Here is a 12186-nt window from a genome sequence, read left to right on the forward strand (position 1 = left end):
AAAGTAAAACACAGTTTGGCTTTAGCCCCTGATGTTAGCTAGCTAGCTCCCTAGCAGGTAAACGAGCACCATGGGAGCTAGCTAGGGAGCTAGCAGGTAAACGAGCACCATGGGAGCTAGCTAGGGTGCTAGCTAGCTAGCTAGCACCTGGGGCTAAAGCCAAAGTGTGACAGGGGTTTTACTTTCTGGACCTGGATTTGCTACCTCCGCTAGTGACGACAAGGACCGCACTAATACATGCACCTTAAGATGAGTTTGAAAGATGGCTAAGAAATGCTCGTCAATAAAAGCATCTTTTCATGGACGGCAGACGAAACAGTCAAAATTCAGTCAATGTTTACTGGCAAAGGTGACACAGTCTTGCACAAAAAAATGCGTCAACCAACACAAGGTGATGAGCCTGCTGTAAAAATACTTCTGGGTGGCGAAATAATCCCTCCCCCCCCCTCAAAACAGTTTTAAAGTGCTTGATTACTATTTCTTAGAGTTTAAAAAGTTATTCAGGAACCATGCAGGCCACGCCCGTATCCATTGTTTGAGTTGCCAAACAGTCGTTACGGTCAACATGGCGGCTCCAGAGTGGGAGGCGCCGACTTCAGCTTTGTAGGTCAAATCTCCGAAGGCAGTGGCTGGAGCAGCAGTACGCCACAAAACTGACCGTGGTCCTAATGAGGGGGACACAAACAAGAATAAAAACAAACGGTCGCACATGAAAAACAACAACAACAGAAGACGGAATTTAGCTCATTCTCAAAGTGAAATTAAATAGAATAAAAATATGTATTAATAATGATTTGATGATGAATGGACAGTCATGACTTTGTGTGTTTAAATGGGTTTGGGAGGTGTTCCCGTTTCAAGAGGTGAAATCTGGATTAAAAGGTTTCCCGGCAGTTGTTTCTGATCCTACGTACGCATAAAGGTTCACTTTCTTTAAACATGGAAACATCAATACAGTTTCAGGAATAATAATGTAGCTTTTAATTATTAGGCATAAAATAAAACCCTGAGGTTAAACTAATTGGATGTCTCTGGGTAAAAAAATAAATAAGATTATAAAAAAAAAAATCACAACATTTAGACAAAATAAAATAAAAATAAAAAGTGTATGCCCCCCCCCCCAAAAAACACAACCTTTTTAGTGATGTCAGCCCCCCGCCCCCCAATAAATAGATAAATAAATAATTGAGGGTGACAAAATCAAATCAAATAAATCCCTAAGGTTGAATCATTAAAAAAGGGACTTTTATGTTTATCATTGTTATTTAAAAAACAACAACCCAGTTGAGATAAAGTAAAATGATGATGTTAAACAAAGCCAGTGTATTATTTATATTTGATATATTTCAAAAACGTACATAATTTTGATTTCATTTTTGTGACAAAAAAATACAGGCTAAAATAAAATTACATTAAGAAATTATATATTATACAAAACATTTATTTCCCGTGATGGGAAAAAACAACACAAAACAAAAAACGTCCGGTTAAAACACATCATTATGATTGTTTTTAACGTTGATCCACTTTTATTTTATTTTTTTCGCATTCCGGGTATAAAAAGAGGTGTCATCAAACCTGCGGTGCACTCCTGCCAGGGCGGTGTGTCGCAGCGGGAAGAGTTTGGGGTAGATGACGGTGAACATGGCTTGAGTGCAGCGGTGACAGTGACCCAGCGGGAACTGCAGCAGATCCAGGAGACTCTTTGGCAGCGGAATGGGAGGCGGGAAGTTCGCGTCTACAAATACACCATTTTTATTATCATCCAAATGTATGCAATTCAATTTGCATATATTGACCACATGAATAGCACATTTACAATTCATTTTAATAGCTATAATTCCTTTCAAGTCGTATTGCGCAATACAACTGACAGCATCACACATCTGACATACCAGGTGCACAATGTACAACGCTATTGTGCCCATGTGACATGAGGCAAACATGAATGGGCCTCACCTGTGGGATGGCGGTGTTGTTGATGGTAGAGGCGGTGTAGCGTTCTCATGGCGAGCTCCTCCAGGGGGACCACGTTGTCGGCCTCCGAGGCCACCGCTTTGACTTCGGCCGGCAGCCCCAACAGCGCCTCGCTCAGCGCCTCATCCTGGCCTTGCTGACCCGCGTCGCCGCCCTGCAGAGACACGCCGCACCTGTGGACGCAACACAGAATGACACGAGTTGTCAGAAAAGTTCCAGGACTTGCGCCACAAAAGATACAAAACAACTTTTGGGAGCACCAAAACAGCATAATTAACAGCTAAAAACGCTGCATGTGGAATTGTCAAAAATGTTACCCGCTGCATCCAAAGACTTTGTTGTACAAATACGACGGCAGGCCTTTCAGATCCAAATTGTTGTCCACAAACACAAATTGCAGCTCGCGGGATCCTCCAAGATCTAAAAAAAGAACCAAGCGCAAGGTCGCGCTGGGTAGTTCCGGCAAAATAACGAGGAAAGCGGCGGGCGTGATAATGCCGACCTAGCGGCAGGAAGGTGAGACGGTTGGCGGCCATGGAGAGCTGGGTGAGGCGAGCCAGCCGGCAGAGGTGGCGCGGCACGTGGCTCAGCAGGTTGTGGTCGGCGCTGAGGTGCTGCAGGGACGAGCAGCGGTGCAGCCGGTTGGGGAGCGACGCCAGTTGGTTCATGGAAACGTCCAAAGTCTCCAGGAACTGAAGGTCGCCGATTTCTTGATGGCATTGGGAGACAATCGACATAAGTTACCTTCAATGGCTTGAAATGATTTCATCGAACTTATTTAAATTTCATTTAATAAAAATAAAAATGGTGTTTTCTCTATTTCTTTCTTTTTCATTGAACCTGTGTCTGTTTTACAAACCAAATGTTTCTGTGCTAAAAAAATAATAAGTGCTTAAAGCTAAACTTGACTGGCACTGAAAGTAATAATCCAAAAATGAGACATTAAAATATACAAATGTCAATTTTTTTAAAATAAGCCCTTTGACACTTGAGGTAAGCGACCCATAGGTTGTAAAAATGCAACACTGCTTCCCTCTACTGGTTCATCAGGCTATTGCAGTTTAAAAGTAATCCCAGCAAATATTATTATTTATTATATAATGATATCATAATGTTTTTATACCTCACACAGCACACAAAAAAACCTGAAAAAGGGGCACAGAGTCTTACCTGGCGGCAGGCTTTTGAGCTGGTTGTTGGACAGTCGCAGGTGTCTCAGAGACCTGAGTCGGCCAACCTCCGGGCAGAGCAGCTGCAGGGCGTTGCTGCTCAGGTCCAGGGACTGCAGCCGTGCCAAGTTTCCGATCGCTGAATACAAAGCCACAAATCAGCAACATTTCACTTTACATCGTTTAAATGTGGAAAATAAATTAACTAGCTCTTATTTGGACATATATAATGCAGGACGACTGACTCACTTCCGGGAATAATCACAATGTTGTTGGAGTGCAAATACCTAAAAGGAAAACAAAAAAAAAAAAGACAATCCACAAAGTAACTAAAAAGTCAGTTTCACTGTCAAAATGCTGTCTAAGGCTAAAGTAGGCGCTTTTGTTGTTTATCTTTTATTTCAATATGAAACACCAAAAAAACTTTTGTTGGAATAAAAAAAAAAAAAAAACTTATACTGTTTATGGAGAGACTTGCTTTCGTAGACAATGACAGTCTAAAAAATACATAAACAAAACTGAATAAAATAAAATAGCAAGGTCACAAATACATCAGAGACAAACAAATGGGAGGAAAAAAGTATACAGTGACAATGTCAAAATATAGGGTCCACTGTTATATATTTTTTTAACTTAGTATATAAGTCTGCATGTCCACATATATATAAAAATACTCACAGCTCTATTAGATTTGGTAGCTTCTGTGCAAGATTGTCAGGCTGAAAAAAACCCAGCAAAAATAATGGCATGAACGTCACCTGATTTTGAATGCAACTTTTAGCCATTTAGCAGTGAAATGAATTGTATACCAGCGTGGTGAGCGAGTTCCTCTTCATGTAGAGCCTCTCCAGAAACTGCAGGCCCTCGTCTTTGAGCAGCTCCGCGGGGAAATGGTTGAGATTCTTGTAGTTGAGGAAGAGGTTCTTGTGACGCTCCTGCTTGACCATGAAGATGGTCTCGCGGAGCTCACTGGCCATCTTGGATTCTCTTCTTCTTCGATGCTGCGTATGCGTCTTCTGTCCTATTCTACGCCATCATTATCGTCCTGGACAAAAAATAAATAAAACCGAGGGACAAAGTGAGTTGTTTCTTTGTTTGTTTTTTACTGAATAGAAAATTTGGTGGTGGCTGCCAACAGCTCTAAATCTTATATCAAGAAAACATAATACTGTATCTGACCAGTGTAACTGCAATGCGAAGGAAAAGCGAATTGAGTTTAGGATAGGACAATGAGGCAAAGCCAAAGTATTCAGTAGTATGATTTAAATAGACTAAAACACACTTTTTAAACACATCTTAACATATTTGAACACAAATTAACAAATTACAAGCATAAAACATATAGAAAATAAAATACTATATATATTGCTTTGTCAGCTATTTTTACTATATATAATATAATTGCTGTATATACCATACTTTCTACAACGTTTTCGTAATTTTCTTTCTTACCTGCCTCCCTCATCCGCATCCCTACAAAAAAAAAAGGGGGAGAAGAAGAATGAATTATTGTTTACTTATTTGTGCCAAAGCTAAACAGTAACAGTTCTGCCTCAATTTGCGGCAGGAAAAAATCTGGAAAATATCATCTGTGGCTGAAACGTGGAACAAAACAAGTCATTGAACAGGTGATTCATTAAAAGTAATATCCAATATTCAATGCTAATAAATCTAGCAGCTGGGGAAACGAAGACATGTCAACATTACGCCGTGTTTGGTTTCAAGCAGCGCAATGTGTGTACATTTTGAACCATAAATATACGATATTTTGCTGTACTTCTTTCAGGGCTTTATAACGTTAGCACGGCCAAGCTAAGCTAAATTAGCTTCTCTGTCACTCTTAGTACGACAACAAGGCGCGGAAGAAAACAACGGCAGCAACAAAGTAAATCGCTGCGGCTTACAGATACGGCTGTCAAGGTCGTCAAAATACAAACGTGAACGTGTGTATCAAAAACATTGAATTAAGCTAGGCTAATTTTATGCAGTTCGCTCGACTGTGAAAAACAACGTCACGTCACTCCCACTTCCGAGGCTTTCACTCAAATAATTTTATACTTACTTACATACTGTATTATTTATTTAAATGTCAGCGTTAGTTGTAAAAAAACTAGCGACACAAGATAGTAATCATAAAAAAAAAACGCTATATGCTTCTTTTTAATTTGGTCCTTTTGTGACGTCACGTCCGCTCTCGAACGTTGTTGTCCGGCAACCACGGACGTATGTTATTCAATTAAACAATACGTTTTCATGTACAATTTCTGTTAATCCATATTTTGGCAAATTATAAACGTGACACGTTAAAATATGCACTTTCCGCTCACTCATTACGTCAATAACTTCCCCCTCCCCCTTAATTTTTGTTTTTAACTTCAAGATAAGGACCATAGAAAATATATTTTAAAAGCAACAAACAGGGTTGTTTTTTTTAAATTATTTTTTGTATATAGCCTACAATGTTGACCCTGACTATATCACTCAACTCATCAAGCCCCCCCCCCCCCCCACATATTTTTTTCAGAGATTTTAACCTTACCTGGTTTAGAAGTCACTCCACTCATTTTTCCTAAGATTATTATTTTTTTTAAATTGCACTACATCACTAGTGAAAGTTCTGTGCGAGCTGTCAACAAATTGATCCTTTTCTACATTATTACATTTGGTTTTTTTTAAACTTAAGATTAATCGGGCGTAACACAATTCAAAATGCTCATTTTTCATTTCCATCATGTGTACAGTAAAATGACTCTAAACTATACCACATGGAGCCGCTGTTTGATATACTACTATATATTTGTGGGCATAAGAGGCCACTTTTTACATTACTGTATTAAACTTTTTTTTAAACTTTTATTTACAACCAGATTTCTTACTCTTTGTAGGAGTGTGAACATTTTTATTATTTGGAGATACTTTGCCAGAGGCTCAAAGAAGACAAGCAGTCATGACTTGCATACATTTTTATTTATCTTAAATCGTATGTAGAAAAACAAACAAAAAACAAGAACCAGAGAAACATTCTCTTTTTCCTTCAGCCATTCATCTTCCACCCTTCGGCATATATTTGAAACCATCATGTACAAAACAAAATAGGGAGAGAGAAAAAACATCCAAAATAAAACCTCATTCTAACTTTTCGTTAAGAAGGCTGGAAGGCTATTGGAAAAACGTACAAAACTATATTGGCCGTGGATGCAAGAAAATGACAAAAAATAATAATGTTTTTTTAGGCCATCCAGTGGTAGAAAAAAAACTAACAAACAAAAGAAACCAAACATCCTGATCCCATATTTCTGTCTCTATTGCATTTAATTAAAGCCAAAAGAACCAGCTGTACCTGGCTGTCACCATGGAAACAACAAGTCCAAAAAAGGCCAGAAAGCTAGTATTTTTGCAGTTTTCTATCTTTGAACATGTGACTTAACCAAACCAGATGTGGTCCGCACTGTTACAAAGTCTTCTCTTAATATTAATAATACCCCCCTGGGGCAAACTAAATATCTGCCCAAATATATACAAGTCTCAACAAGACGTTAAAACTGGCTTCAAAAGTGTACAGTCACGTATGAATGTGCCTTCACATACTCAATGTGCGAAGAAGCGGAAGAAGATGGAGTGCTGTAGTGTTTTTGCCACCAGCCACAGAAACATGGGCAGAAAAAAAAAATATGCAGAGATGTATTGCATTATTATTTTAGGTTTTCACAATAAATTGCACCCTTCTTCCCCCCCCTTTTGCAGCTATGTCATGATTCATGTAAAGAGTATTTAGGCCACATCAAAAGGAGGGAAAAAAGGCAATAAAGAAAGTAGTGACGTTACTTAAAATAAAATGAAATTGTGAGTCAAAAAGACTTTACCAGAACAAAGTCACAACTTGTACATTACAATTAAAGTTATAATGCTATGAGCATCAAGAAAAGTTGTAAATTTGCCAGAAAAGGTCAAATTAGTAAAGTAAGAAAGTTTCAGCATTGCGGAAATATCATAAGGAAAGACGTCTCCTCAATAAAACAAAAATAAAGTAACCACATTCCAAGAGGTAAAAAAATGAAGAAGTAATTTCCACGAGCAGAGGTGTACTTTCCCGTGAATCTACAAAAAAAAAGTCAAAAAATATGCAATAATTCATTTCTATAATGCTAAACCTTACTTTGTAACAGAAGAGCTCAAATGATTTTTTTTTGAAATAACATCCAAATATTGAGATAAAATCATATTATGAAAATGTGAAAAAATAGACTATCACAAAAAGATGGCAAAGTCAGAGTTTGTGGAAAGTGTAAAAATGTTTACCAAAAAGATGTAATTAGCAACTATCTATCTATAAATGTACACTCGCAACCTTTTTTTACATGTTCTGACCAATTTCCCAATCTTTTTTTGTACTCGAGACTTTTTTTCTGGTAAGTCAATGACTTTTCTGTCTTGTATTATAGCTTTATTTTGTCAAATATTTCAATCTTATTTTCACAATATATATTTTTACTAATAATTTTTGGGCTTTTAATCCAGGTTAATGCCTTTTTCTGTGTAATGTTGCAGTTGTTATGTCAACTTTATTTTCTCAAATATCTTCATACTTTTTGATGTGGTCCTAATACTCTTTTTATTAAATGATAAGACACGTTTTACTATTTTCATCTCGCTGTGCCAGTGCAACAGCGCCACCTACAGTTTAGAATCACACCCGAGTTACACTTTCCTCATCAAATAACACAATCCCCATGTTTCTGTGCTGCTGTTTGGTTTGTGGTTTCTAATTATGAAATTAAAGTAAAGCTCCTCCACATCATAATTAGAATATAGATATATATATATATATTTAAAAAAACAAAAAAAAACACCAATAGTGAGGTAGATGGATGGTTGAACGAAAAAACAGAAAACCTTCCCCCTTTCCCAAAAAGTAGCAAAGAACCCTCACAAATGTATCAAAACAAATAGAAAAAGTTTCCAGCTATTTCTGTACAGTGATTTACAAACACACAAAAAAACAACACCAATAAACAACTAGGCTGGCCATTATTTCTTCAATAAGTAAATTCAGCCTTTTACTCAGGGAACAGAAGCATCTTTAGCATTATTAGTTGACTGTATTCTGCCATCATTTTGCAGAGCGATTCAATGACATTAAGTAGTAGTGCATCAGGACTCGATGTCTTCATTAGCGCGACAGCCAGCTAAATTGAACATCAGCTGTCACGCAATAGTGTGAAAAAGTACAATTTACGTCTTTTCTCTAATGATTATCGTTCATGCACCGTACACCGCTAGTTTGTTGTGCTATTTTGTTTTATTTCTTTAGGTCTACCCTCTCTCGTTTGTTAGCATTAGCGAGCTAGCTGGCCAAATTTGACATTAGGGTATATTGGGAAAAGTCTAGGCTTGGACATAAACTGAAAATAATGCCATGGTGTGTTTATATATAGTAAAAAAACAAACAAACAAAAAACTACTTAAGTCTATTTTGGTTTATGATTGTGCCCAGTGCAATTTTGAGCATTAGCTAGCTCGCCAACTAAGTACAGTATAGCCTTGGAGATACAGCAAAAAGGTATCCGTGCCTTGGACGCTAGCTGAAAAATGTAGTATAGATTGTCGTTAAAATATAAATAAATAGCAATGTAATGTATTCATGTGATTGTACAAGACTTGGAAATATCATAAGCTAGTGCTGTGGCTATGTGAAAACACGAGGAATAAAATGCTAGTCATTTCAACTGTTGGTAAAAAGAAAAAGTGTAGTGTGTGTTTTGTAGTGTTTTTTGACTCACAAAAACAACTAGTGTGAACGCCAGTGAGGCGGCTAGAAACAAAAGCTGTCTGAAAACAAAAGGATAACAAAACACTTATTTCATCTCTGGTTGGTGACAAACTAACATCCATTTTAAGCGAATATTAACATTTGGAAATGTCAGGATCTCAAGGCAGCAGCTAGCATAGCAAGCTAGTGTGACACTTTATACGGAAACAGACTACAAAAGTGGATTTAATTGATGGTTGTTCAAATATTCATGTTACGTTATATAAGAATTGGAAAAGAGGGTGAAATGTAGAAACTTGTGTGACAGCTAGCAAAAAACGAGAGAGTACTACTACTGTGATTTGGTGGCCAAAATTCAGCGCAGTGAAGAAACAGACAATATAGTATAAACTTTGTGTACTTTTGATCTCAATCAAGAACTGTGTATTTATCTTTAGCAACACCGCCGCTATAATAACAATACTAATAAAGCCAAACCTGAGATTTACTTGGGACTCCTTACTATTAAAAAAAAAAAAAAACATCTTTGAAACCAGCTCAGTTACACTCAGGAAAAAATATAATAAACAAAAAACAAACAAAAAAACATGGCAAACTGCAGTGAAAACGCTCGTAAATTCAACCTGAAGGTCTCTTATATACTCATAAAGTCATATATATTTATATAGATCATCTATATTACAACCACAAGAGAAAATAAGGAATAGCAGCTTGTCTTTTCTTTTCTCTGTACAAGATGAACATGGGGACCATATAAAAAGGTAGAAAAAGTCACACCCAAACAAAAAACAAATTAAAAAAAAAACGTGTGTAAATGCTATTGAAAATCATAAGAAGAAAAAAGTACAACTCAATAACACCACCATGATTTAGTGTTTTGACGTCAATTGGCAACATTTTGCGCCAATTTCCGGCTCAGATTTTAATGTTAAGAAAAAAGAAGTATCAAAATGTCGTTTTGCAGATTTTCAAACAATTCGGAAGAATTTTTAGTTTTTTTGTGTGTGTCATTTTCACACCTTTTTGTTATTTTAACAGGCAAAAACAATGTATGTATGCCATGTATCCTGCTGAAAACCAACAACAAAAACTTGAATCACACGACCATGACTCATTTTGGAAGTGTTCTGACATGCGTTGGGCAACAATTTGTGGCTCAGATATTCTGATGTGAGGAATGAAAAAGTACCAACAAAAGGTTACTTCTCACAGCGATCGTTTTTTTTTTTTCTCTCATTCTTGCAGCATTTTTCTCTCTCTGCATTATCGTACCAATGAAAACAATAACAGCAACACAGAGAACCTCCCTTGGGGGTATCAAAATGTAGTTTTGCACTACATTTAAAAAAATAATAATTTTTTATTCATTACCGTACCCAGCACTGCAATGGCGGGAACATGGAAGACTTCCATCGGCGATGGCTGACCTCTTGGTGTAAAAGCTCTTGAAAACAACTGATCAATCGAGTCATACTCGTGTTATTGAGTGAGACTTGTGATGTCGATTAACAGCACCTTTGTGATGACTTTCAATGTCGACACAAAATGGAGATTCCAAATTTTGTTTTGTGAAGTTTTTTTTTGGTCGTTTTGTCATCGTTATCGTACCAATACGCAACATCTTGTCTCTGTCTCTGAAACACCTCGTCTTCGTTTAATGATCTTGAAAACCATCCCCAAAAATACGGTCGTGTTTTGAGGTTGTTGTTTTTTGTATGTTTTGATATAGATTTTGTAGCTCATTGTGGCAACAATTTGAGGCTCAGAAAACTGTTAAAGAAAAACTTTTGTGTGGGGAGATGCTCTTTTTTGTTACAAACTGGCAGAAACCTTGAGGACATCCCTCAGCCGAGAATCAAATGTTTTTACACGTTATTTTTCCCCAAACGCTTTCACGCCTATGCCTGTCATTATCGTACCAATCAGCACTATGTTGGCAGAGTAACCAGAAGTTGTTTTTCTCGTCACGTCGTTTCTCGTACCTACAAGTGTTTGCACCGTTTTGCATAATTTTCACGCTGTTTTTTGGTCATTTTTTCCTGTTCTCATAAATTCTCTTAAAAAACGACTGAAAAGGAAAAGTCATGGTCGTGTTATGAAGTTTTTTGTTTGTAAGAGTGTTTCGACGTTGATTCGCAGCACTCAGCGGTGGTTTGTGGCTCAGATTTTGATGTCAGTACAAAATGAATCATCAAAATGGAGACCCGAGTATCAAAATGTAGGGTTTTTTTTCACCTTGTTCTTCGTGCCTTTTTACGTCGTGTACCATATCAACCAGGAGAAAGGCAGCAACATGGAGGATCTCCCTCTGTAAATGCTTCTTCTCCCGTTAGGTATGCATCTATAATTCCTGTCCAAAAATGGACTGAAATCCTCGTAGAAAGCACTCCTTGTTTTACTTTAAAAAAAAAACAAAAGTAAGAAAGCGATTATAAAACAAGCAACTCCCTCCAAGGTGTTTTTTCGGCAGCAAGGAGGCAGTGTTGCATCTGGTAGAACAACAACAAAAAAGGTGGAATTACAGCAGAAATAGGTTTAACTTCTCACGAGTCTTTGCTCCATCCAATCAGCAGGCAGACGACTGAGGGAGGGGCATGGCACGCTGGTTTTTGCGTCCCCCGTTCATGTGTGCGTAGGGCGGCAGCTCGTCCAGGGTCGCCTGCATGGCAGCCACCGAGCCGGTCCCGTTGGGTGCCGCCCCCGCCGATGACGAAGACGTTGACGACGTCAAGCCGTTAGCCGCTTGGTGCCCGACGGGCTCCTTGTCCGTGCAGGGCCGGGTGGGCGAGCCGGGGGCGAGCGAGGGCCCGGGTGGAGGGTGGGAGCCGGGCGAGGGCGGCGTCTGCAGCGGTGTGTCCAAAGGGACGTCGTCCATATTATCTGGGTGTTGTTGGGGCGGGGGCGGGGGCGGGCCCTGGGCATCGGGCGGTTTGTTGTCGGCGCTGTAGAAGAAACTAACCTCGCAGAAGGACGGCTCCAGCTCGTCCTTCACGCTGCTGATGATTTCCACGAAAGACGGACGCATCTTGGGGTTGTACTGCCAGCACATGCGCATCAGCTCGAACCTGCATACACACGCACACACAATCAAATCTAATTAGGCTTGGTTGAGATAAGCATCCAAACACATTCAATGGGATTTACCGCATCTAAACGCACAATCTGGATCTAATCCAGATCAAACCATTTAGTAAATTTACGGAAGAGGATTAGGGCCAGTGAAGAGGGGGAAAAAAAGTTTGGCAGGATTCTCACTTTATTCTCAGAATT

General features: G+C 38.5%; 2 protein-coding genes across 8 annotated transcripts in view; both read right to left on the reverse strand.

The window, feature by feature from the left end:
• Positions 1-319: 319 nt before the first annotated feature.
• Positions 320-5352, reverse strand: lrrc28 (leucine rich repeat containing 28). 4 transcript variants are annotated; one of them, XM_077562991.1, is made up of 11 exons: positions 5213-5352; positions 4599-4619; positions 3956-4191; positions 3825-3865; positions 3396-3433; positions 3148-3285; positions 2480-2686; positions 2295-2397; positions 1960-2150; positions 1579-1738; positions 320-665 (listed from the first exon to the last, which is right to left on the reverse strand). In XM_077562991.1, exons 3-11 carry the CDS (start codon positions 4121-4123, stop codon positions 596-598), a joined length of 1116 nt encoding a protein of 371 aa, XP_077419117.1. In that variant the 5' UTR covers positions 4124-4191; positions 4599-4619; positions 5213-5352; the 3' UTR covers positions 320-595. The 4 variants fall into 4 exon arrangements, with proteins under 4 accessions (XP_077419117.1, XP_077419116.1, XP_077419115.1 ...); XM_077562990.1 differs by having other exon boundaries at positions 5209-5352; XM_077562989.1 differs by lacking the exon at positions 5213-5352 and adding an exon at positions 5051-5177.
• A 742-nt stretch (positions 5353-6094) lies between these two features.
• The window catches only part of igf1rb (insulin-like growth factor 1b receptor), a 50527-nt gene continuing 44435 nt past the window's right edge, over positions 6095-12186 (reverse strand). For all 4 annotated transcript variants that reach the window (XM_077563046.1, XM_077563045.1, XM_077563044.1 and 1 more), the window contains one exon: positions 6095-11981. In XM_077563046.1, the coding sequence (XP_077419172.1) occupies positions 11483-11981 (499 nt within the window). In that variant the 3' untranslated portion in view covers positions 6095-11482. The remainder of the gene's footprint in view (positions 11982-12186) is intronic.

The sequence above is a fragment of the Vanacampus margaritifer genome, chromosome 4 (genome assembly GCF_051991255.1).
Source record: "Vanacampus margaritifer isolate UIUO_Vmar chromosome 4, RoL_Vmar_1.0, whole genome shotgun sequence".
Taxonomy (NCBI): domain Eukaryota; kingdom Metazoa; phylum Chordata; class Actinopteri; order Syngnathiformes; family Syngnathidae; genus Vanacampus; species Vanacampus margaritifer.